Genomic DNA, 25,692 nt, shown 5'->3' with positions numbered 1-25,692 from the left:
TTATCCCCAGCCCATCATCAACACGTTAAAGACACTTTCCTGGATTCCAGTTTAAAGCATGCTGTTGCTCAGTCTAGAGCCTGGGGACTGTATACTCTGGAAGCTTTGTCAAAGGAAGACAGTCCTCAGTCCCATTGGAAAGGACCTTACCAAGTGCTCCTGACCACTGACACTGCTATAGAAGTAGAAGACATTGCATACTATGTGCCCCTTTTAGGTACACCTTCCACCTACAGGGAACCGTGGGCTTATGAATGTCTAGACAGCTGGCATACGGCAGGATAATTCCTTTAGGATATCATAATATTCCATTTCAAGTTCTTGTTAAAGGAGAAACCCAGCGACAATCTCATTAGTCTAGGAAAGACTTAGAGACTCCATTTTACACCCCATCTACTCTCCATTGATTCCCATTGCCAAAGGCTTTGTCCCATGGATTGATTCTGTCCTTGATGACCTGTTGATAAAAAGTTTATCCCTAAAACCATAGCTACACTGGCACATTCTACCACTTGAGCCTTAGCTCAACAAAAACGATTGCTGATCCCCTAGTCAGGGTCATATTAGATAATCGAATGGCACTCAGTTATCTCCTTGCAGAACAGGGTGGCATCTCTGTTGTAGCCAACAGCCCCTGCTGTACCTGCGTCAAGTCTCCTGGTGACATTGAGTTAGAACTTGGAAAAATTATTAAAATATCACAGGATGTCTCCAGTCCAATGTCTTTTAATGACACCCACTGGTTCCCTGTCGATGTTTTCATCTGGCTTCCTGGTATAGGTGCTTGGATGAGATCAGGACATCAGATATTGTTTACCATGATTATTAGAAATGTGCGAGGTGTACTTGTATTTAAGCTTCTTATGCTAATATTCACTCAGATCTGCTCCAAGTTATACTAATGATTATCGTCCTGATTTGCATGATCTTTGTCACCTTCAAGCTATGAATGACTTGCATTTCTCAATGCTGTGTGTCTCTACCTCTAGAATAATTATTGTTCAGCGACTTGAAATGATCAGCCAATCTTCAAACTCCAAAGGATTTGATAGTTTTCCAGATAGAGACCGTGCCTAAGACTCATTTCCTGACCACCTCCTTATTGCTCACATGCCACCAGAGCCTCTGACTATGTTACTCCTCTGATGATTGAGGACATGGCTTCCCCCTGACAAGGGACATGAATTCCCAGAAAAGAGCATTCCTAGCAATGAGGGAAATAACATGATATCAAACAGTTGATCCAAGATGCTTTCTGCTGAAAGATCTTGATTAGAAGGGGAAATGTGGACGGTGAGAAAAAAATGGAGTAACATATGCCAAGGATTCTAAAATGGAGCTGGGAGGCCCTTAAGGAAATGGGGCTCGTGCAGGCACACCACATCTCTACCAGAGGGAAGGTAACTTTTGAGCTGTGCTTCTCTGTTGTCATCTTGACCTTCTTTCAAGAAATGTGCTTCCTCTCAAAGAACTTTCTGCCTTAGAGATGGTCTTAGCAACTGATCACATATAGCCAAGAAGTAACAGTTTTTGCCAACACCAATCACAAATTTTGCAAAACCACCTGTGTAATTTTTCTCTTTTTTGCCTTTGTAAACCCTTACCTCCTTTGTTTTCCTCAGAAAACATTTGGGTTTTCTGCCTGGATCTGGGTCTCCTGAGTTGCAATTCTAATTGTCCAAAGAAATATCTGCTATTTGAAGTGTAGTGAATTTTTCCTCAGTCAACCCCTCATACTTCTGGTGGCCAGGAGTCCCTGATCCAGGTCTGGGAGGGTTGATTTCTGGTGAGGCCTCTCCTCCTGGCCCAGAGAGGGCTGCCTTCTTGCTGTGCTCACATGGGGGAGGGGGAGAGAGCAAGCTTTCTGGTGCTTCTTCTGATAAGGATACTCATCCTATGGGGTCAGGGCCCACCCTTATGACCTCATTTAACCTTAACTACTTCCTGTCCCCAGGTAGAGTCACATTGGGGTTAGGGCTTCCACATACGAATTTTGGGTGCCAACATTCAGTCTATAGCACCCTCCTTCCTCAGGGCTCCTACCATGCCTTGCACATGACTGAACGTGTATCACGTTGTGAAGTTAGTACTATTTATTTGTCTGATTCAAAAAAGTACAAAGAGTAGACTGTGTGGAAAATGCAGAAAAATATAAATAAAATAAAAGTACATAAACCCACAACATAGAGATAAATATTATTAATATACCAGGGGTATTTTTGGTCTTTTTTTTGTGTTTATATACATTCATACACATTTTTTACACAATTAAGATCAAACAATATGGGGCTTTTTTTGGTAACAGCTTTGAGATATAATTCACATACCATACAATTTTCATGAGTGAAGTCATTACATGAGTGAGAGCAGAGGGAGGCCCAGGTTAGCACAAGGACCATGGGGGTTGAGGAGGGTACAGGTGTCTGAGTCATCATGAAGGCCGACTCTGAGGACTTACCCCCAGCTGACATGAGGACTGAGTGCAGACTCAGGTGGTAACAAGGCATGGAGAGGTCCAGAACCTTCCATGTGGAAGTTGAAGTGGCCGATGGAAGGTGAGGAAGCCACACTCCGCAGTCATTTAGGGGCAGACGCTGGTGGGGACGGGCTGAAGGCTGGCAGCAACTCTGTTCTGTGATCCACTGTGCAGACAGCAGTCTTTCTGCAAAGCCCTGGAAGAGTGACCTTCACTGAGCTGGCAAGGTCATCAAACTCTCTACTCACCTGGACATCCTGAGGAGAGACCCAGGACCCAGCAGCACATTGTCACCTTCTGAGAACTTCACTTCTTTTACTCTCACACAGAGGTCTTGGAGAAGCTCCCTAGGACAGCTTCTCTCCTATGGATGACAATGTCTTTACTCCCCAAACTACTAAAACAGAGAAGGACAGGGGCTGAAGGGGGCTTCTGGGGGCTGATTACACAGGTCTGTACTGTTTGTGAAAATTCACCAGACTCTGCCCTTAATCCATGTGCACTTTGCAGCATAAATGTTGTTCCTCAATAAAAAATGAAAACCAAAGAGGCTGGGGAAAGAGAACCAGCACCGAGTCTGTCTCTGCACAGGCCCTTTCCGTGGGTGTGTCATCTCATCCCATCTCACAGTGACCCTGGCTGGAAGGTATTAGCCCCGTTTCACATGGACACAAGGCTGAATCCTAGAGAGGGTTTTACATGAACTGTAGGAATTCAGAAGGATTTTCCTTAAAGCTGAGGATACAATCTGGGCTAGGCAGATTAGACTAATGACAACAGTGAAGGAACAGGAAATAGAACATCGTGTCTAGACTAGAGCTGATCTCTGATTCAGAATCCAAGATCCAATGCTGATGGATCAGGATTTGATCCCAGGCCTGTCGACTGAAACCCTATGGGATTTCATTATACTAACGCTTCTGACAATAACCGCACATCGTATTGAACAAGCATGTGCTGTTTCAGGACAATTTCACGTATTCCGTTTGTGTTAGAATGATGGAGTCCAGTGCTGAGTGGCCTTCTCAGAGCAGAGGGACGTGGTCAAGGCAAGCTCATCTCTGGCTGTGGAGCCACAGAGATGAGGCAGGGAGAAGGGAGAAGGAAACAAGGAGGTTCGACACCAGGTGTCCCGAGCCTGAGGGTTGGAGCTGTGAAGACAGGTCTCTGGAGGGGCTTTGACTCAGGTCTGGACTGAAGTGAATCAGGGTTGGAATAAGCAGTGATTTGGGACTAGACTTTCTTTTAATAATTCATATTTGGGGTTCTCTCCTTAGTGTTTAACTGCCTTGGAAAAGAATGACATTTTTTCTACATTAAAAAGGCGAAGTTGAGTGAAAGGGGTCCTGGTCTCCCTCACAGCTGCGCAGTGACTCTTCCAGGACCAGGATCCCCCTGCAGGCAGTGCAGGCAGGGGAGGGGCCGCCTTGGGAGTGCTGGACCTGCAAATCCAAACATCAGTGAACAGGGAGCCCTGTGCCCCTGAGCCAGCTATTCTCTCTCAGCGGGTGAAGAACCCAGGCAGGGGTCTGAGGAGAGGCCAGGGCAGCACCCCAATCAGGAGCAGGAGTGGGGCCGGAGGGGCGTCAGGACCCACATTAAGGCCTGGGCTGGAACGTGGACTCGGCCACACCATGCATCTGGGCAGGACACTCTAGTCCTCCAATCCCCACTCTCTCCCTTAAGATGATGCCTCACAGGGCTACTGGGAGGACTGAAGTGGGGTTTAGGAAAAGCTTTCACAGAGAAATCCAGCAGTTCCGGGGTAGACACTGGATCTCTCTGCACAGACTGGAGAACACCAAAGCAGACACCTAAGAAACACACGCACGACCCTGAGAGCAGCTGGACCCTGGGAGGCGGGGAGATCAGTGTGAGAGGGATGCAGGGACTCCTCATCTCTGCTGACATGGCCAAGGATGGCCCCACCACCTCCGCTCAGAAGTGTCTCCATGGGACAGAATGCCCTGGGTGAGGCTGCAGGGCCGGGAGAGAGGAAGGGAGTGGATACTTGCTCAGGCCCACCCAGTGCCCGGCTCTGTGCAGGGGACAGAGATACAGACACACAAGACATACTCCTGCCCATAAACGGACCACCCACTGGGGGAGGAGAGGAAAAGGAACATCACAAAAATGCAGTGTGATGTGTGCAAGGAGAGAGTGTGCACCAGCTCTCCTGGGGGTAAAGGTCAGATGGTGATAGAGCCCCTGAGCTGAGCTCTGCAGGTGAGGTGGGCAGAGCTGGGCATTTCAGCAACAAGAGTAGCAGGAGCAACGCAGAAGGAGAAACCGCCCCCGTGTGCACAGAGAGTTCCAGGCAGCTTGGAGTGAGAGGATGGATTTCAGAGCTGGAGGGAAGAGGGGGGCTGGCAGAGCCCAGATCCCGAGGGCGTGCTGTGAATGACACACTGCTAAGCCTGGATTCATCCAGAGGGGGGCTGCTGACAGGTTTAAAGCAGGAGGGACAGGGGCACATTTCTGGGGTAGAAAGATCACTTGGGAGCAGGTGGGCAGGAAGTGCCAGAGAGGAGGAAGTAGCAGGAGCACAGGCCTGGAGGAGGGGAGTGAGAAGGAGGAGCAGGCAGCCTGAGCTCTCTGCAGGAGGTGCGGTGGAGGAGGGAGATGTGGGAAAGAGGGGGACAAGCGCTGGGCCCAGCTTCTGATGGGAAGGAGGCCCCCCACACCAAGAGGCAGCCCTTAGAGGGAGATGATGTGTCCAGGTCAGACTCTCAGAATCCCATGTCCCTATGGGCCATCTTGGGGATTGTCCAGCAGATGGCTGCAAATGGGGATCCAGAGCTTAAGAGAGAGGTCTGGGTTCCTGCCAAGGGCAGCAGAGGGGTGAGCCACAGGCTGGGGAGAGTGGTGCTGCAGGGGGTGCCTCTGCCAGTTGAGGGAGCTGAGGGCCAGGCAGAGCTGGATACCCTGGAGCTGGAGGTAGTGTTCTCTGAGCACATGCTGTTGGCGCAGTGGTCCTTGTGGACCTGCTCCACCCTCCATTACACCCTCCCTTCTCTGTCTCCTGCTCTCAGCCCTGCTCCGCCCCTCCCTCTCCATTGGCAACCCTGGAGGAAGGAAACTGTGCTGTGCACACAAGGCCTCAGGTGGGTCTGAGCCTGGGTCCAGCAAGGCCAGAGGAAGAGCAGGGGAGAAGATGAAGGGGAAGTGAGGGTTCCCTTGCCATCAAGCCGAGCAGCTGTCCAGTGGGCTGAGGAGGAGGGAGGACAGCTGGGAGGGAAGGATGGAGGGGAGGAGTCTGCAGAAGTGCATGGGCCAGGCCAGAGGTGGGTGAGTGATGGCAAAAGGAAGAAGTGGTCACAAGAAGAATCCACAAGGCCTCCTCCCCGTTGGGGCTCTGGAACCTGGGTACACTGCTGCCACTGGGGTGGGGAGATGTGACAGAGGAGGGATCTGTGTGGACAGGCACAGGCAGGTCTGTGCTGGGGCCTCCCCCATCAGGCCAGCACTCCCAACAGGAGTCCTCAGTGTCAGGTTGACCCGGAGGCCAAGGCCCAGGCTCAGGGCTCCCACTGCAGATGCGGTTGTTGTTGCAACAGAAAGACATGTGCATTGTGCTGCCTTGCACACAGATCTCCCTAGGGTCCCAGCTGGAGCTGCTGGTGCATCCCTAAGTCAGGAGTCACATTCCAGCCTCCACACACTCCCTGGGGACCCTGGGTAAGTTAGTGAGTCAAAGCTAAATAATGACTCTGCTCCATTGGAGGCCCCCGCTGTTGAGGAGATCACCCAGCAAACATACCCAGAGTGCCCCACCCCTGGTGGAGACAAGTCTCTGCTCCCTGGCCCTCAGAGCTCAGCTGGTACTCCCATGTATTCTTCTCCAGCTAGCACCCTGTCCCTATCATCATGACAGTAGCTGTTTAGGAAAACCACTCTGCTCCCTCCCCACATCCTCTCCTCCTTCTCCTACTGGACCTGAACTCCAGGCCTCAGCACCGCTCTTGGCCACTTTGTCCTGAAGACAGTCCCACTTCTCTCTGACTCCTCACACCCCAGCTCTGGCCTCGAATTTCAGCATCTCTCGGGGCCCCCTCTGGCCTTGGCTTCTTCCATGGGGAGCAAAGGTGGGCCACATTGCCTTGGGCAGGCCCTGCTCACTCCTGCAGCCATGACCTGTCAGGTCTCTGCCTCTTTCCTTCCCTCTGGCTTGCAGCCACTGATCTCTTTACCTGCTGAGGCCTGGGACCCTGCCTGGGCCTGGAGGAGCACCCCACACACAGCAGGCCCCCAGGAGCCATGAGCTGACCAGAGCATGTGAGCACCCGCCCTGCACCAGACTCTCTGAAGATGCTTCACACACACGTGTGCGATTCCCAGCTCCTGCCTGTGCAGTGGGAATCACGAGCCCCAATGTTTGAATGATGAACTCGAGTGAGAAGGACGGAGCTGGGTGCTCTTGGGTTGCGGCTCAGGCCCCATCATGGACAGACTGTGGTAGGTTTTGGAATTAAAGTGGTGAACAGCACCGAGATCACAGAGCCCCTGGTCCCTGGGGTGGCTATGGACTCAGAGACTGTACCATGGGAACACCCCATGCTCTTTATCTCATGTTGAGTTCTTCCAACACATTGTTGCTCTTAAGTGCCTCACCCACCACGGAGGCTCTGGGATCTCCAGAGCCATTGTATGGGATGTCCAGGACTCTCAGAAAGATATCTGCCTGGAACACAAAAGAGCAAAGGCATGAGACCACATGTGATAGTGGAGAAAGTCAGGGGCCACAGCCTCAAGCCCAGGAGGCCTGAGGTGCGAAGAGCATGGCCCAAGTGTGGAAGGACAGAGTCCAGGTTAGAGTCTGTGGCTTGGATGGTGGTGGACAGTAGAGATGAACCCCTGGAAGCATAGCAGAGAGAGGAGTGTCAATGTCAATGACCTTCAGGGACTAGGGGGCTCCACGTGGCAGCAGGTCAAGAAACAAAGTGATGAGGCCCCATACTCACTTGGGGGTTCCAAATCCACTTAGGTACCACTCAAGCAGCCCAGGGGCCCAGGGGGGCTCCAGTGAAGGGCTACTGGGGGCTGCTGGGGAGAAGGCTGAAGCTTGTGGGTGTGCTGGGAGGACAGAGCCTGACCTACCACCTTCTGGGCATGAGCCCAGGTCAGTCTCTGTCACAGGTCAAGGCAGCGGCTACTCTTGAGGGGGCACAGGAAGCCAGCACCAGAAGCATTGCAGGCGCTGGTGCCACCCTGGCAGGGTCTGGAGACACCCATTCCTGAGGGCTACAAGCCACCACATCCAAGGGAGTAGATGGGCAGTGTGAGAGCGCTGGGACTGAAGGGTGCCAGGGTGTCATCTCAAGAAGCATCTGCGTATGCCCAACAGTGAACATGTGTCACCAGACTGCACCATGTCCCCACCAGCAGAGTGCCTGTGACATCTGGGAAGGCGTGTGACATTCAGATTTGGATCCCTCAGTAAGTGATATGAGAGTGGACACAGAGAGACAGAACATTTTGACCATTAAGTGGAGATGGGAACATTAAAGTCACTTAAGGAAATACTCTTTACAATGTGCTTAAAAGATACAAGGTTCATTTCTGAAGAGCTGCACAGACAGGGACTAGCACCTGGAAAAATGCCCCCAAAGATGGGCCAGAGGGGCTGAGGGGTGAGGCCTCATCCCTCCAGTCCCCTGGCAAAGGCCATGGCTCCTGGGCCTCAAGGGTGACTCCAGCTCATGTTAAGCTGGGTGAGTCCTGTGTTTTCTGCCAGGGCTGGTCCAAACATCTCCCCTTCAGAAGCGCCAAGAGAGACCTTCTTATTCACTGTTTATTCCTTCAAAAAATGATACTGATGCCCACTGTGTGCCAGGGCCTCTGCTGGGCACGAGGGTCATGGAGTTGAACCCAACATGGGCCTGTCCAGCCCTCAAGGATTTCACATTTAATGGGGGAGACATAAATACAAATTAATGGGTTGTCAGCTATTCTAGACTTCAAACAGGGAGGCGTGGGAATAGGATGGGGGCTCACCTTGCCTGGGGGGCTCAGAAAAGTGAGGACAGAGGAAATAACCTTGAATACTGAGGGACACCCCATGCATGTCTACATAAAAGTGGAGAACAGACTCAGGAAACAGCGAATGGGTGGAGGCCAAGGGAGCGTGGAGCACTTGTGGAAATGCACTCAGGCCTGGTGCTGGTGGTGGGTGAGGGAAGCTAGTGAAATGAGGTAGGAGCCATGGGCACTTGAGAGATGCTGGGAGCCTTGAATGCTAGGACAAAGGTCTTGGGAAGCACCCTATTAGTGGTGAGGAGGAGGGCGGGCTTTAAGAAGTGACAAAGCTGGACTCCTTAGCGGTGGGTGTAGGGGTTGGAGTCGGGTGGGAAGGGGCAGAGACAAGAAGCCAGGGGACTGTTGGGAGGCTTGTGCCATAGTCTATAGGCAAGAACAGACAAGGCCAGCGCAGCTGTGGTGGAGAGGAGGCAGGGGTGGTAGAGAAAGGAAAGTGGGGGCCATATGGGGTTACGAAACCCTGAGAGACATTCAGCATGTAAAATGGGCAGAAGTGCCACCCACCCACCCACCCTGCTCCCCATTCTGTCAACACCCAGCCTGTCTGACCTGCATCCAGTTCTCAAAAGTGCCAGGACCAACATGCCCCCGGGCTGTACCCCTGTGTGGAACTGTTGACCCCCTTCTCCACCTGGCTAAAAGCTCCTCCTCCTTCTCACCTGGGGTCACAGTGTCAGGAAGCTTTGCCCGCCCGGCTGGGCTGGGCCGCCTCAGGCCCCATGTCCACTGTGATTTGCTCCTTCCTGGCTCTGGCCATCAGACCTCTCTCTGCCTGGCCAGTCTCTCCCACCAGCCCAGGGCCCCTCGGGGACCTGAATTTGACCCCTCTGCACGGTCCCAGCACCCAGCACCGGTCTGGGAAGGCTGGTCTGAAGAAATGCGCAGAGGAAAACAGATGCACTGACTCTGCAGAGCGCTCAGCCAGCCCGCGCAGCCTGACGCACCTGGGCGGCACTTTCAGCACCGCGGAGAGCTCCCTGCCGGAGGCGCGGCCTCCCTGAGAACAGCGCGCAGACTCCAGGCCCAGCGCCGGGTCTGAGCCCCAGGCTCCCAGATGCGGGGACTTCCCCTTCCTCAGACCCTTCCAGGCTGGGAGGAAAGGGCAGTGGTCTCCCGCTGTGTAGGGAAGCCCTTTCCTTGCTGAACAGCTGGAGGGTGAGAAGGTTCTTCTACAGGCAGGAGTCGGCCTCCTGTGGTTCCCAGGCTTGGTCTTCGTGACCCCTGCAGCCACCCTATGTGGCAGGTGCCACAATCGCCATGGGTCAGGTGGGGAGACTGGACCCAAGCTCCTCCACCTCCAGGGAGTCGGGCCCACCCACAGAGCCCCACTTGGGGAAACAAAATGGCCCTGCGGAGTCTGTCCTTCTCCAGGCTGAAGACCACCCCTGCCGTGATTGTGCAGCCTTCACAGGCCTTGGTCTCCAGCCCCTCCCTCCCGGCCGCCTCTCCGGTGCCTGCCCTCTGACCACGCAGCCCAGAGGGATGCCTACACTTGGTTTGTGGAAAGTCTGAAATGAGCTTCTCTCGTAATTTCACTGACTTCCCACGGCAATTTTCTTAGAAGGTAACCTGGCTCTCTGGCAGTCAGATCCTAGGGCTGATTCCCACAGGCCAAGGCTGGTGCCACCCCACACGCTCTAAGTAGCTTGAGACAGAGCAGTGACTCCCAGACTTTCTCAATCAGACAAATCTCCTGGGACACCTGCAAAATGCGGGTGCATGGGCATCCCCCCCAAGAGTCTGGTTCTGCAGGCCCACGGTGCAGGAATCTGTATTCCTAATCCAGGGTCCCAGATGATTCTTAAACTTGATTGGACCTGTTGATGACATCCAGGTAGAACTGCACATACCTTGTAAAGCTGGTAACCCCTGCAAAGACCCTGGGACATGACAGAAAGTGGTGAGATCAAGGAATCCCACAGATGTCTTCCACAGATTCAAAGTAAAATCTTCATGCCTTTTGCCATGATTTGTGGCCTGCAGCCCCCTGTGGCCTCTCTACTCCACAGCTTGGCAAGTCTCCCCTAGCCCGATAGCCCAGTCACACTGGTGCCCGTCAGTCTGACAAATAGGCATGTGTCTTCACTGTTCCTCTGCTTGAAATGCGCTCCCTCTGGTCCTCCCATGGCTGATTCCTCCCCACCCTGCACATCTCAGCTTCAATGTCACCTCCTCACAGAGGCCGCCCTGGCCACCCCTCTAAGCAGGGATCCCCATTCTTCTCTGGAATCACTTCCTGTTTGTTCCTCTGTAGCACCAATAATTGTGGAGAATGACCTTGTTAATGTGTGTGCCCTGAGGCCGGGGCCTCTGTTTTGTTCATGCTGGGTCCCTAGTGGCTAAGTCAGCACCCAGCACAGGCAGCGGCGGGCAATGAGACATCCAGGGAGGAGTAAGACTTCTGTGTGGAAGGAGTGGGCAAGGGGCAGGCTGAGGTGGGACATGGGGAGAGGGGCCAGAGCACGGATGCTCAGAGTGATCCTGCCAACCTCCACCCACCCCTGCCCCAGGAAGATGGGCCCCACGGTGGCCCAGGCCAGATGGGATCCGCTTGGTCACTCAGCTGGCGGTAGCTCATATCCAGGGATTTCAGGCCTGTGTGGGCCAGCAGGAGCTCAGCAAGGTACTGGGCTGCCTGCTCCTCCAGGCCAATCCTTGCTAGCTCTACCCTCTGCATGGCTGGGGTCACTGTGAGGGTGGTACACACAGCCTGGGCGCTCACCGCTCCTGGCTGGTTCTCCGACAGGTCCACATCTGGGGGCCGGCGCCCCTCCCCAACCAGTGGATCCAAGTCAGGCACCGCCCTCCTCCACCTTCCTCCATCCCCCAAACTCCAGAACTGAGGCCATGGGAGGGGCTTTGCAGGTGGACTGTCCTGGGGTTGCATGGCGACTCTGCGACCCAATGGCTGGATACCCCACCCTACCACATGTGTCCACGAGCTTCTTTGTCAAGGGGTTAAAGCCACCTCCTTTGTGGTGCCACGGAGGATGCTGGGATGGAGCCACAGCCACCCCGTTGATGACTCGTGCCTGGTAGCAATATAACCCCCACCAGAGCCCTCCCTGCCACATCTCTGAGGCCTGGCAATGACAGTCCAAGGGGCCATGCATGGAGCATGTACATGGGCAGACACTCTGCTGAGCATTTAATGCTCATCACAACCCCGAGGGCTGAGTGGCATTGTTGGGTCCATTTCACAGATTGGAGACTGAGGCTAGGCGAGGTTGAGCTGCATGCCCAGGGTCACCCTGCTCTTCTGTGGCAGAGACGGCATTTGGATCCAACCTGACCAACTCCCACCCAGCCCTCCCTCCTTTCGCACTGCCAGCCCCATCTCTCTGTGTGGAAGGACCCTCCCACACTGCATTCAGGCACTGGGAGGCCACCACATGCAGGGGTGCTGGCCAGCAGAGGAGGGGGTTGGAGGGGTGGGGTGGGTCAGGAAGGGAGTGGCATCCAGCATTGGGTGCACCACAGAGGGTCTAACTCCACCCCACCCACCCCACCCTGTGCTGAGGCCCCTCCCCCAGCAACCCCAGCAGGTCCGGGGGAGAAGGCCTAGCTGTGGGGGGCCCACACCCCTCAGGAAAGGGAGGACTCAAGTCTGCCCAGCTGTCCCAGTCTGGGCACCTCCCACAGATGCTGGTACTTCTGCTCAGGGCACTTGCCAGGGAACTCTGCGCCAGCCCCACACAGTCCTTTGTCCTGAAGTTCCAGCCGCTTCACACAGGGATTAGAGGTCAGCGTGGAAGCCAGAGCCTGGGCCCCCTGGGACAGAGGGGGGCCTGAGGGCCTGGTCCTCCCCAGGGCTGAAGGCCCCACACATAGCTGCTCACTAACCTGGCTCCTGTTCCCAGGGCTCCGCCCACTCGATGCCCTCCACCTGGAAGGCCCTCCCCTTCCCACAGGCCCAGGGGATTCCTGCTTCCCCTTCTAGGCTTCACCAGACCTCCTGAAGCCTTCCCTGAACCCCCGGTGCATTAGGGGGGCTCCCCAACCCCTGTAGTGATCTCCATCATAGCCTGGATCCCATATGCCTCCCAGATGTAGGGGATGGGACATACCTGTCACAGAGCAAGTCTGGGGAATGTGTGGGATGGGCTCAGGGAGGGCCACTCCCATGGCTGCTGCCCCCCATGGACTTCCCCCCCCCCGAGCTTGGCCCAGGGTCCTTCCAGGGGTAGCTGGGGCCCAATGCGATGAGGCCACAGGTTCAGTTCTGGGGTGTTTCCCTGGCACAGAAAGCAGGAGACAGGGGCTAAGTGTGGCTGCCTCCTCAGGTACCGCCACCTGCTTCCTCCCCTGCCCTCTGTCACTTCCCAGCCTGTTTCCCCTCTAGAGGCATTTCTTCCTGTGCTAGTAGAGACTCCTGCCCCACATACAGATGGGGACACCGATGCTCAGAGAAAGCAAGTCCTTTCCTCAAAGTCACACAGCTAGAAGTAGCTGATCCCGGCAGAGCCAGGCTTAGGACCCGCCCGTCTGACAGCAAAGTGCGTGCTGTGTCTTTTCTATTGCATCGCAGACCACGTATGTTTCATGAACATTTTATAGGGGAAAACACTGAAATAATTCTAAGCTCTATACATCCATTAGCTTAGTTTTCCTGTGGGTTCTGAAAACCCAGCTCTGATCCCATTTCAGGAAGAGATGGGACACCCCTCCTTAGACAGTTTGGCTCTTTTTGCATTTTAACATATTCTGGAAGCGTGTTCTCATGGGAATAACTAATACTGCCAAGAGCGTTTCTGGGAGGGCATGGGGCTGGAGGGGCCGCTGGCTGCCCTGCAGGTGTCCCAAGGAGGGATGGCTCTTTGCTGGACACGGGTCCCCTGCCCCCTCCTCCCCAGCCTGTCCCCTACACTGCCGCCTAAAACCCCCAAGGTGAGGGGACAGAGCTGAACGCCCTGTCTCGTCACCTTCTGTCTGCAGGTCGGAGTCCGAACCCAGGTCCGAACACCCCTCGGCCCCCCGGGACCCCTGCAGGACACCCAGCGGCCGCCGCCTCCACCTGCTCTTCACTCTCCCTGGACCTCTCATCTTGCAGAGACCCTCATGGTTCCGCCCATTTCGCTGTCGCCTTCACTGAGGCTGGGAATGAGCCAAGTAGCACCTAGAGCACCTCCTGGGATGTGGGCGGACCCGCCGGTCTCATGGACCAATCGAGTGTGGAGGGCATCAGACAGGCACCCCCCGCAGCCAGTAGAGACGCACTCCCCAAGGCGGTCGCCCGGGCAACCCCTGGCTGTTGGTCGCTGCGGACCCCGCTGCTGGCCTGCACTGACCTTGAGCCCACTCCTGGCCAGGGCTCAAAAGGGGGCGCGCCACGGGCCAGGCGCAGGGCCAGGCACCTCGCGGGTGCTTGTTCCCTCTGCCGTCCGCGTGGGCCCAGCAGCGCCCGCCTTCCGCGAACTGGGGACCCTGGCTGACTCCAAAGCTGTGCTTAGTCCCTGTGCTTGGGGGTGGGGTAGGTCTACCGAGCATCCCACAGGAGGGCCTGGGGGACCTTGCAGAGCCAGCCACCCTCCTCTCTGGAGCCAGAGTCACGCTCTCTCTCTGTGGGTCCCAGTTCTCTTTCCTGCTCTGGCGTCACATGTGAGGCTTCCTCCACCAGGAGCATCCCTCCCCAGCTTTGCTTGTTGAACTTCCGAATCTACAGTGTCAGCTGAGAGGACCCTTCTTCCTGAAGCTTTCCTTGGCCCCTCCTCTGGGCTCTACCACCCCCGTGCCACCCTCTCAAAGTACCTATAACCCTGTTATCCCCACAGCCCCAGGGAAGTGAGGTCAAAGGGCAGGGGAGAGGGGCTTCTCCTGTCTGTGCCCCAGGGCCCAGCAGAGGAAGTGTGGGGAGGAAGGGAGGCCCAGGGCAGCTGGGGGTTGGGGCTGAGCCCAGGCTGGGGTGGGCCTGGATCCTGCCCCGAGTGGGAGTGTCCCTTTAACGCTGCTGGCCTGGTCTGGCCTGGGCCCCTGCTTTGCCTCCTGTTCAGCTGGGGCTGCAGCTGCTGTGCTGACTCCTGCTCCCAGCAGCCAGCAGGAGCTGAGAGCAGGGGCTCCCCAGGGGCCAGAACAGCGTGGGGGCTTCTGGATTACAAAACTGAGAAGTAAGTGATGACCAGGAAGTGGCGGGTGGGCGCCCTGAAGAGGCTGCTGCAGCTCGGGGTCCTGGTCTACTTGGTGGGTGAGAGAATGGCTCCTGGGCGGGTTGGCTGGAGGGACCCTGACTGGTCCTGCTGGGCTGAGGGTTGGGGGTCTGACTCTCCAGGGGCCGGGCTGGTGGTGGTGGAGGGGGCATGTTGGACATGGGAGGGGCAGAAGGAAGGATCTCCGTCTGTCTAGAAGCCAGCAGGGACAAGAGTGAGCCGTGTGCTTGTGTCCTCCTGTGCACCCACCTGCCCGCTTACCTGGGCCTTGTCCCCAGCCCCGTGTTGGGCTCTGGGCACAGAGCAGGATGGTCTCATCCTGCCCAGGAGGCCCCGGGAGGGCAGGAGGTAGTCCCTGACCCCTGTGAGAGCTGCAGCCCTGAGGCCCCTGAGAAAGGCCACCAGCTGTGCTGGGTCAGGGGAACCTTTGAGGAGGAGCTGGGTGTGGCTGGGGCAGGGGAGGGGGATGGTTGGTGAGGGAGGAGGTGGGCAGCTCAGTCTGAGCACATGGCTCTCTGATGCGTGGCCCGAATGTCTGTCCTGTGCAGGGTGTTTGGGTGGAAATGAGGCTGGAGAAGAGGCGGGGCCTGAAGCTGTGCTGGGAGCCTATAGGGTGTGTAGGGGCTGAGTGGGCGGGCCAGATCTGCTGCTGCTCACTGTGTGAGGGACATGCCACACTGCCCATCGCCTCCTCCCCAGGTGGGCCCTCCTTGCCAAAAAAGGCTACCAGGAGCAGGCCCTGGACCCTCAGGTTTCTTTCATCACCAAACTCAAAGGGGTTTCTGTGACCCAGAAAAGGAGCTGGGGAACCGGCTGTGGGACATGGCTGACTCCATGAAGCCACCACATGTGGGTGTCTGGGTGCTGCTGCCAGGCGCTCACACCTCTGATCCCACCCCTGCAGCGAGTGTGTGCAAGAGGGGATGTGATGCCAGTGTGGGTGCTGGCGCTGTCACAGGGCCAGCTCAGGAAGGGCCTGACAAAGGAGTGGCCCCGGACAGGGATCTCAGGATGCATAAGAGGTTTCCAGGAGGACAGGGCCGCACCAGGAAGCGAGGCCAGAGGGACTGCATTTACAAAGGGGCATCCGGGAAGAGTGGAGGGTCTGGGGGCTTGAGGCTTGAGCTTGAGGGAGGGTGGGGGCAGGGGGCAGGACCTGGGGCTTGTGAATGCTCCCTCCCTGCCCTGGGCCCTGCAGGCTGGTGCCTCCTCTGCCCACCCCACGCTGCCTTCCAGCTCCTCCTCCCTCCACCCAGATCCCCCACAGCCCCCATTTCCTCTGTTCTGCTGATGCCCACACTGTGCCCCAGGGACAACTGCCCCAGCATAGCTGCCTCCTGGTGCACACCTGCCTCATCCAAGGGAACTCTCTCCCTCTCCCAGGGGGGCCTCTTTTCATCCATTGAGGCCACGACGTCCCCAGGGCCAAAGCTGGACCCGGCCCGACACCACCCGCCCCTCCCTCCTGTCCATTCCATCTGTGACGGTTTCCCTGCTGCCCCCACTGTCCCTGTGGTCTTCCTGTGGCCCCCAGGTGCACTCCACGCAGAGGCCAGGCTGAGTTTTCACAGGTGACACCGTCAGAGCCTGCCAGCCCTTGCTTGCTGCCCTTGGAGGCTCCCTTTCTGTGATGGTGACCACCAGGTCCCTGCAGATCCCGACCGCTGCCAACCTCGCTGCCCTCTGTCCAGCCCTCCACTCCCTTCCTGGGTGTGTGTCCCCCACACGTGCAGAGCTGTCATGGGCAGTACATGGTGCCAGCCACCCTTCCCCACAGCCCCTGCCTTTTCCCGTGCAGAGCTCACCACCTGTTCCCCTGGCCCCCGGCCATGCATGCAATGAGGGGTCCACCTCCCCACTAGCCTGGGCAGGCACCCGGCCCAATTTAGCTCTGGATGCTCAGTGCATAGAAGCAGGAGGCTCATGGAAAACTCTGGTTGAGCGAATGAGAGTGAATATTAAAAAAACCTTGCCCCAGAGAGGCAGACAGAGACTCAGAAATGGCCGGAAACCCAGCCAGCCTCCTGTCTCTGCCTCAACTCGCCTCACTGGAGGGGTTTTCCTCAGGCACAGGGTGGATGACTCGGTATGGCAGGACCCCTTCCCTCCCAAACCCAGCTGCCAGCCTCTGGCCTGTCCCATCAAGAAGCCAAGCAGGACCAATCCTGACCCCTGCCTTCCAGGGAGAGAACGTGCTCTTCTTGGTGACCAATTTCCTTGTGATGCCAGAAGGAGTTCAGGGCAGATGTCCAGAGGTCAGGCTGCCTGGGAGCCTCCCAGCACGTCCCTGGTTCCTCCACCAGCCCTGGCTCACAGCCGTGTCCCCCCTTTTCCTTCCCAGGTGCCTGAGGCTCAGCATGTGCTGCCGTAGCCCAGGCTCTGAGCTGAAACCTTTCCTGAATCATTTCATTTCGTCTCACAAACACCCTGCCTGGCAGGAATTACTGCAGGCCTCATTTAAGAGGAGAAGACTGAGGCTCAGCCAGGCTGAGTCACTGACCCAAGGCCTCCAGCCTGTGGGGGTTGGGACTCTGCACCCCTGAGCAGTCAGCCTCCAGACCCTTCCACTCTTGTTCTCTGTGAGGTGTCCAGGCCCTTCCCCAGCCTGACCCCTCCTCTGGGCACTCTCCAGATTGTCAGTGTAACTCTCAGAACTTGGCACAATGCTTAGATGGGCTCTAATAGCAAGAGCTGAGCAGAAAGGTCACCTCCTCTTCTCTATGTCCAGCCTCTGTTAATGTGTTCCAGGGCAGCTTCCATTTTGTGGGCAAACAGCACACTCCTTCTTAGGCTGAGCGCAGGGTCACTTATGATCTCTGGGTATTTTTCATGACGACTGTGGTAAGCCAGAGTGCCCCACCCTCTTCTTGTCCATTCATGCAGAAATGCAGACTTTCCACGAAATCTCACATTTTCCTCTAGCCTAAGGATGTTGCAGGGATCCAGCATCTGTCACAGAGCACACTCACTCTCCTCCCCAGCTGTGAATTTGTGTCCAATTTTACTTATTGCCATAAAATACGAGAAAGACAAAATTTACTGTCTTAACCAATTTGACATGTACAGTTCCCCAGTTGTGGATTTTGTGTGAAAAGTTGGGACCAGGGACACAGCCCTGGAAGCCTACCTCCACGGTGACAGCTTTCTTTAATTGAATCCAGCACTGTATTGCTTGCTGGGCTGGAGGGTAACTGTGTGGGCCCCGTCCCCTGAGTCCTGGTCGTTGGTCCCACCACAGTGGCTGGGGTGCACATGTCCCTGATTGGCCCGTCCACAACGAGGTGAGGCCCGTGCACAGAGGATGTCCTGATGTTCAGAAACACACATGATGTCCTTCCCTTTCTAAATGCTCAGAGACGTCTGGTTAATGTTCGGTTTGTAGACTGTCCTGAAATTGTGCTGTGCCCATGGTCCTGTGTTTTCTGGAATCCATGTGATCCTCTTTGCCCCTGTCCAGGCTTCTGGCCCTTCCCTCGAAACTGCCGGGACTGGGTAATCCACCAGATCTGACAAGCCGGCTTCCTGAGAATAGCGGAGTTCCTGCCAGCTCTTCTCAGGGGCCTGGTCATCTGGTCCCTCCCAGCACATGCACTGTGTCCTTGTGGTTTCACAGCCTCCAGCGAACACCTGTTGAACCTCCCCGAGACCAGGCTTGCAAAACTCCACCGTCCCCACCTCACAGAGCTCCTGCACAGACAGCACAGCCAAGGCGGCTGGTCCAGCGATGGGGGCAGAAGCTGCAGCTGGGAGACCCAGGGAGGCACGTCAGTCGACAGGGGGGCCTCGGGAAGGGCTCCTGCAGGGTGTGAGGATAGAGGGGGATCTTGAGGATGTCCAGGCAGAGGGGGCTGCATGGGCAGAGACCCCGAGCTGTGTGAGATGAGGCCCCTCCAGGGCCCCCTGCACTGAGTGGGGCTGTCCCTAGATGTGGACTGGGCCAGGAATGGGGTCGCCCTGGATCACAAGGCCTGTGAGCCCCTCTCAGGAGCTGAAGTGGATTCAGCAGCAGTGGAGCCACAGGTGGGCTCAGGGGAGGGGTACGCGACCATCTGTGCATTGGGATGGACCACGCTGGAGGCTGCTGGAGGGAGGTGGATGGGGGCAGATGTGGGGTCCGTGCTGGTCACTATGGGGTCTAGTTGGAGGAGATGGTGGCCCAGCCTGGGTGGAGAGGAGGGGCAGACAGGGCATAAGTAGGGACAGGGAGGCAGAGCAGGTGGCCCCACGCTGTCCTCTGCCCACTTCTCACAGTCCCACCCCCACAAATGTCCCACCGTCTCATTTGGCTTCTCCGAGTCCCCAGCCCTTCCTACCACCCTGGTGCTGTGTTCCTCCTGCTGCCGCTGAGCCAGGGGCCCTGGACAGCGGTGTCCACCCTCCGCCTGACAGAGCCATGTCTGTGCCAATGCCTGATGCTTGAGGGTGCTTCCTCTCTGGGGTCTGGGACTCCCACAGAGCTCGCCCCCGTCTCCTCCTGGCTGATGCCCAGAACTCTGTGACCCTGTGCAGACACTAATGTCCCTGTTTACAGCAGAACAAGCGGGAAGGGACTGGCCTGTGGTCCCTTGGCCAGTGTGTGGAGTCCCACTTCCCTAGAGGCCCCTCTGAGGAGGGTCCTGCCCTTTGTGTGCCACACCCAGCACCTCCACCCTGGCATGAGCTCACCCTCCCAGAGTCCCTCCACCTTCCCGATTCTGTCGTCTCAATTGGACCAGAGGAGCTGGGCCTAGAAGAGTCACTTCTGCTCCCCCAGGACAGAACTGTCAGGAGGGAACGAGTCTCGCTCTGCCTTGGGAGACAGCGCTGCACCCCTATCTGGCCAGGGTATTGCTCGCCCTCCCCCTCTGAGAACCTCCTTTTATCTGCACCTCCAGCTTTCCCATGTGCCCCAGACTCAGGGAACCTGGGGGCTAAGCAGGGGAGGGGTGTGTCCCTGGGGACTGCAGGGCTGGATCATGCAGGAGAGACACCTCCTGGGCCTGGACAACTCTGCTCTCTCACCACCTCAGCCCCCTCCATCCCACTCGGGACCTGCTGGGTTGACAAGGACTGTCTTGAAGGGGAGGCGGGGACGCACAGTCATGGTAACTGTGGGCCCTGTCTTCCAGCACCTCCACTCAGATGCGGGTTAAGGGGGCTGGTCTGGGACCCTTGGTGGCTCCCTTGTACAGGCCTGGTGGTATCTCTGCATCTCTCCTTTCTGCCAGCAGCCCCCAGCCCACTCCCTTCCCAGGCCTTGTGGAGACTGGAGGCCTGGAGTTTGTCTCATGTTTTTAAGGCATAAAAATGGGCCAGTGTGTGATCTTCAATGGGACCCACAGGACCTGTGACATCAGGGGCTGGTGCCTCATGGAGAGTGACACCATGCCTGTGTAAGTGTCCCTGACTCCCAGGACAAGGTCCCAGGACCAGAAGAGCTTGCCCCTTACCTCCCCCACCTGCAGGAAGCCCCTGCTGGTCCAGACTGAGAACTTCACACTGTTCATCGGAAACAACATCACCTTCAGCAAGTTCAACTTCTCCAGGTAAGCGTGCTGGGTCCAGCTGGCCCCGGTCCTTCCTGTCCCCTCCTGACACCACCCCATAGCCCCAACTCCTCTCAGGTCCAATGCCTTGGAGACGTGGGACACCACCTATTTCAAGCACTGCCACTACAACCCACGCTCTGTCCCTATTGCCCTGTGTTCCGCATCAGTGACCTCGTGACCATGGCTGAAGGGGTCTTTGAGGACCTTGCATTGCTGGTGGGTCCGTGGGGGCAGGGTTGCAAGAGGCCTTGGGGTGAGGGTCCGGGGCCCACGTGCTGGTGGAGCAGTGATGTGCTGTGTGCAGGGCGGTGCTGTGTCATCCACATCCACTGGGACTGTGACCTGGACACCGGGAGCCCTGACTGCTGGCCACACGACTCCTTCCAGCTGTGGGAGAGAAGCTCCAACTTCAGGTGCGGCCCCACTGCCTGCCTGCTGCTCCTCAACCAGGTCCTCCCCCACCTGTCCTCCTGTGGTGGCCAGGACAGACCACAGCCTGACCCATCCCTCTGGACGCTCTGCTGTGTGTGAGGGTGCCCAGGGTAGGAGGGGTCTCTCAGCTCCAGGTCCCCCAGCACAGGCTCCATCCAGCCTCCCTCCTGAGCACTTTGGCCTCCACCCCATCTGTCCCCACACCCTGCTGCAGCTGGGACCCCGCACCCTAGCCCCTCCTCCGCTCCACCCTGCCTCCAGCACCCCCCTCCATGGCACAGGGGCTTTCTTTTTACTTTTCCTTTAAGGTTTTATCTAAAAGATTACAGAAATCCCTAGAAAAATTCAAAGATTAGTACCTTGAAAACCCATAGAGCCTTCATCTGGGTTCACCACATTTGTTTTTATTTATTGTTTTTACCATTTTGCCCCATTTGCTTTCTCTCTTCCTCTCTAGAGAGAGCTGGATATATTTAGACAGCTTTCACAAGAAACCGTTGGAAAGTAAGTGACAAATATCCAGACACTTATCCTTCTCAACGCTGTCCTGAGACTGAGGCCCTTCCCCAGGTGACCGCTGTCCTCTTGTCACATTCAGGAAATTTAACATTAGCAGATAAATCTAATATTTAAATTTCCCCAGCTGTGCCATAAAATAGTCCTAAATCTTTTATTTTCTGACCCAGATGCGCTCAAGGTTCTTGCATTGCATGTATTCTCTTGTCTTTGAGCCTCCTAAGCAGACCTGTTCCATCCTTCTACCCCTTATGTCTCCTCGTCACCCTGACGCAGACGTTCACACAGCCACTAGGCCTGGAGGTGACGCCTGTGACACTGCCCGCTGGGCCCTCCTGGCCTGGCTTCGCTGGCCCCCCAGACCTGTGCAACCATGTGGGGCTGGACCCGCCCACGCCCTGCTCCCCTCCCCTCTGCACTCTCCCCGCCCTCCATCTCTGCCTGGAGCTCCTTCTTGAGCCCTGGGAATCCAGACTGAGGGGGTCCCAGCAGGAAGTCTTCCCTGGTTCCTGGGGGAGAGGGAGTGCCCCTCTCTGGACCCCACAGCCCTGGGCCTGCCCCACCTCCCCACCCCCACTGCTAGTGTCTGTTTAGGGAGCCTTCTGTACGCATCCCCTCAGAAGGCAGAGAGCTTCTGAGAGGCAGGTCCCAGCTTGCTTGTCCCCTGTGTCCTCAGCAATGACACAGGGCCTGAATGTGACTGTCAAACCTGAGTAGACAGAGGTGTCTTCTGCACCCCCACATCCAGTTGTTCCAGGTGCCTTAGAGAGGGGACAGCCCCTGTCCCCACTGCTGCTGCTGGGAGCTGGACACTGTCACCAGGGTGGCCCTGACACTTACTTGCTGACCCATTCCTGAGACCTGTAGATTTCCTCTGCTGGTTGAGAGTTTCGGGCTGGCAAGGTTGGGTGCCCAACCTAAGGGACCCATGACTGAAGCCCCAGCAGGACCAGGGCAGGCGTGGTGGGAGAATTCCACCCTTCAGCTCCCAGGCAGCCTGTCCTTCCCCCAGCTCCAGCCTCGGCAGGTGCTGCCTGGGGACCACAGAAGCCAGTTTTGTGTAGAGACTGCAGAGAACAGACGCAGGGCTCTGGCCCAGTGGGGCTCCGGCTGGGGCTGGGGCTGCAGACGCTCTCCCAGGCTCTGTCTCCAGTGTTCCCAGCAGCTCCCCGCTCACCAGCTGTCCACCACACTGGCTGGGGGCGCCTCTGGCCCTGCCTGGCTCCCAGCCCTCCTCCTCCTTGCCGGCACCCCCCTCACAGGGAGAGCCCCTCTCAGCTGCCCCACACTGGGGTCTGTGCAGCCAGAGTCCAAGGCCAGGGAGAAGGCAGCCTGACAAGAGGAGCAGTGGCAGCTGCTCTGTGCTGGGTTCCCAGGGCAGGGCCCCTCCAAGCTCTGGGCCTCATCCATGGAGTGAGAAGTGTGGTGGCAGATGCTCTGACCCCCTAAGCCCCAAGGCAAGCACACAGGACCCTCTTGGGCCCCTACCTGCTCAGCTGATGAGCACCAGCCCCTTCCTGATGGCAGCCCTCGGGCTGTGAAGGGCTGGGATGGGGGCAGTGGGCTGAGTTGGTGGGCATGGGGTAATTTGGGACTTTCTATATGTCTCCTTGGTGACACTAGCCCATCGCCCTGGAACCTGCTCACCGGGCTCCTGGGAGCCATGGAGTGGGGAGGCTGTATATCTGGACACATGTCACTGCTGCCCAAGGTCACACCAAAAACATGTCTGAGCAGCTGCCACCTCAGCCTGATGCAACTGCCTGAGGACCACGCTCTGACCAAGACCAGGGGCTGGAGAGAATGTCCCTAACAGAGGACATGGAGGCCCCAGCAGGCTGGCCTGGTTCAGGCTCTGGAATCCTTTGGGGGCCTGAGTCCTGCCTGCTGGAGAATTTCCCCATGTCCCAGACCCACAGTCAGGAGGGGAGGGACAGGCTGCAGGAGCCAAGCCCTCTCTGGGTCCCAGGGAGGGGCAGGGTTTGGGGTAGCCTCCCCAAGGAGACAAGGGGCTGCCTCCTCATGGGTCCCTGGTGAGCAGGGCCATGCTGACAGCTTGCTGGTGGAGCAACATAGGCCAGGCTGGGGAGGGGAGGCCTGGGGCTCAGGCTGGGCAGCATCTGGAATCATCTGGCACCTGGAGCCTCAGCAAAGCCTTGGGGTCCCTGCTGCCTCTCACCCCCAGGGCAGTGTCCATGGAGGCGGATTCAGAAGGGCCTGGGTGAGAGATCACGGCCCTGAGGCCTGGTTATTGCAAGAGGGTCACGTGTCCCTGGTTGTCCTTGGGGCCCAGAGAAAGTGATGTTGAGGCTGCAGAGAGTTGAGGAATAAAGCTGCCAAAGCCAGCGGCTTCCTGTGTGGTCCTCACAGGCAGGAACGGGGAGGGGAGGCGTCTATGGTAGACGGAGCATGGCCTTGGGGAGACCACAAGGGGTGCAGCTTTGGCCTGGGGACCTGCAAGCATGTGGCCCCACCACCAGGATGTGGGCTGAAGGTCCCTGGAGCAGGTCTAGGCACCTGTGCACCCACCTGCCCGCATGTGTCCCATCCCGAGCCTTTGTCACAAAGCCCTGAGTGGGCAGCAGGGAGAGAGGCCGCTGGAAGCTGCTGGCAGCCCTGAGCTGGGAAACAGCTGCTGCCTCAGTCTGCACATGGGTGCACGCCCAGGGGACCATGTGGGCCATGTGGGCCTGTGCCTGAAAGATGCATGTGCCCTGGCAGGGGCCCTCTCCATCTGGGGCAGGCCTCAGGACATGCCCTGCTCTCTGGGAGCCCTGGGAAACTGAGGGAATCCCAAAATTACACTGCCTTTTCTAGGAGGCCTCCTTGGGGTCCAGGCTCTGCTCTATGAAGTCCCCCAGGGAACATGAGCAGAGCCTTGGAGGAAGCCTGGCCCCACACTGTCAGGGACCCCTCTGTGCCTGGTGTGTGTAGCTCCCCTCTGAGCTGAGCAGAGGGCACGGGCCTGAGTGCAGGACCCCAGGACCTAGGCCTAGCTGTGACCCTGACTCAGGCTTGTCTCTGGGCTGCAACTTCCCCCTTAGAGAACCTCAACACTTTTGCTGTGGGTTGGGGACAATAGTCTGGTTACCAGGGGCAGATGAGGACTTATTGACACAAACAAAGACACAGTGGACACAGCAACAGGCCACATGGCTGGTCTAGCAGTTATTACTGTGGGTCCCTGGGACTCGAGGCTCTTCCCTGCCTGCCCTACTCCACCTGCCCAGGTAGCTGGACTTGGTCATAAACTGGAAGATGCTGAACAGAGTCCACCACACCAGTGCTGGCCATGGCCCACTCCCAAAGACTCGAAGCTCAGCACCTGGGCTGAGATTGTGAAGTCCTGAGCATCCACCTGCATGGGCAGGTATGCAAACTTGAACTAGCCTGGATTGAAGAGGCTGCCAGCCCCTCTGGCCTCCCGAGGAGGTAGGGGAAAGAGGGTGGGCAGGTAGGCCCCCAGTGGTCCTCATGGATGGTGGGCTGCTCCGTATGGCTGGGCTCCTGGGCTGGTGCCTGGCTTGAGGGTTGCAAGGCTGGCACCATCACCTCCAGGCTGCCATCTTGGGCAGTCACCTCCGGCCGTTCCTGCTGGTTCTCCTTGCTGTGCCAGATGCCGTACCCAAAATACACGGCGAGTCCTGCAAGGGTGGCAGAAGACTGAGAGGCAGGTCCCAGCCCAGCTTCCCTGCTTGCCCTCCTCCTGCAATCCCCCCGGGGTCCCAGTCTGGCCCCCACTCACCAATCAACAACCAGATGGAGAAGCACAGCCAGGCCACGTAGCTCAGGTGCAGCATGAGGAAGATGTTGAGGAGGATGCTCAGGGCTGGAGTCAGGGGCACCATGGGAACCTGAGGGGACAAGGGCTGGGCTGGGCTGGGTTGCAGGGAAGGGCTGCTGGCCCAGGGCCTGATTTCTTGGGAGTCCACAGAGCCTTTCTCTGCCTCTGGAGATTCCGGAGACAAGGCCCCCATGCCGTGCAGAGAGAGGGGTGTGGGGTACTGGCCTCCCCCGCCCTGTGGCCCTGGTGCATCCTGCCACGGCAGAGGAGGAAGGGGTGAAGGGAGCTGGCTGGGCTGAGCGCGGTGGGTGCTGGCTGGAGGAAATACCTGAAAGGTGTCCTGCCAGCGCTGTTGCTGGTGGGCCCCCAGGATGAGGAGACTGAGAAGAAATGTGATGGAGCTGAGCAGGAGCAGCAGGGTGTAGCCCCAGGGCGGGAGGTGCAGGGCCGAGTCCCCGAAGACCAGCACGCAGTCCAGGGTGATGGCCGAGGTCACCAGGACACCGAGCGCCAAGGCCACAGCGGCTCCAGGTCTGTACCCACTCAGGAAGCCAAGGTAGGTTCTCAGGGCTGGTTGTAGCTGCCCTGGCTCAAGGGTTGAGGCCTGCTCAGTGCCCACAGGGCTGCCTGGGTCCTGAGAACTGGCTGGAGGGACCTTTCGGAAGCGTTGCATGATAATGCTGGCAGCAACAAAAGTGTAAGTCAGCAGTGCACTGATGCAGTGCAACTGCACCAGTGCCTCGTGGTCTAGCAGCAGCGCCAGGAAAGCCATGAGGA

The 25,692-nt window shown here is 57.4% G+C and overlaps 1 protein-coding gene across 1 annotated transcript in view; it reads left to right on the top strand.

The window, feature by feature from the left end:
• Window positions 1–25,692, top strand: part of LOC124234438 (P2X purinoceptor 6-like) — a gene marked incomplete at its 5' end in the record, with an annotated part of 102,335 nt that overhangs the window by 17,284 nt on the left and 59,359 nt on the right. The window contains 6 exon segments of the mRNA XM_046651780.1: window positions 14,543–14,616; window positions 15,355–15,446; window positions 15,449–15,504; window positions 16,839–16,910; window positions 18,641–18,692; window positions 19,665–19,739. Of these exon segments, the coding sequence (XP_046507736.1) occupies window positions 14,543–14,616; window positions 15,355–15,446; window positions 15,449–15,504; window positions 16,839–16,910; window positions 18,641–18,692; window positions 19,665–19,739 (421 nt within the window).

Source organism: Equus quagga, unplaced genomic scaffold, assembly GCF_021613505.1.
Source record: "Equus quagga isolate Etosha38 unplaced genomic scaffold, UCLA_HA_Equagga_1.0 73884_RagTag, whole genome shotgun sequence".
In the NCBI taxonomy this organism is placed as follows: Eukaryota; Metazoa; Chordata; class Mammalia; order Perissodactyla; family Equidae; genus Equus; species Equus quagga.
Note: the sequence above shows the minus strand (reverse complement) of the source record. Positions and strands in the feature narration are given on the sequence as shown.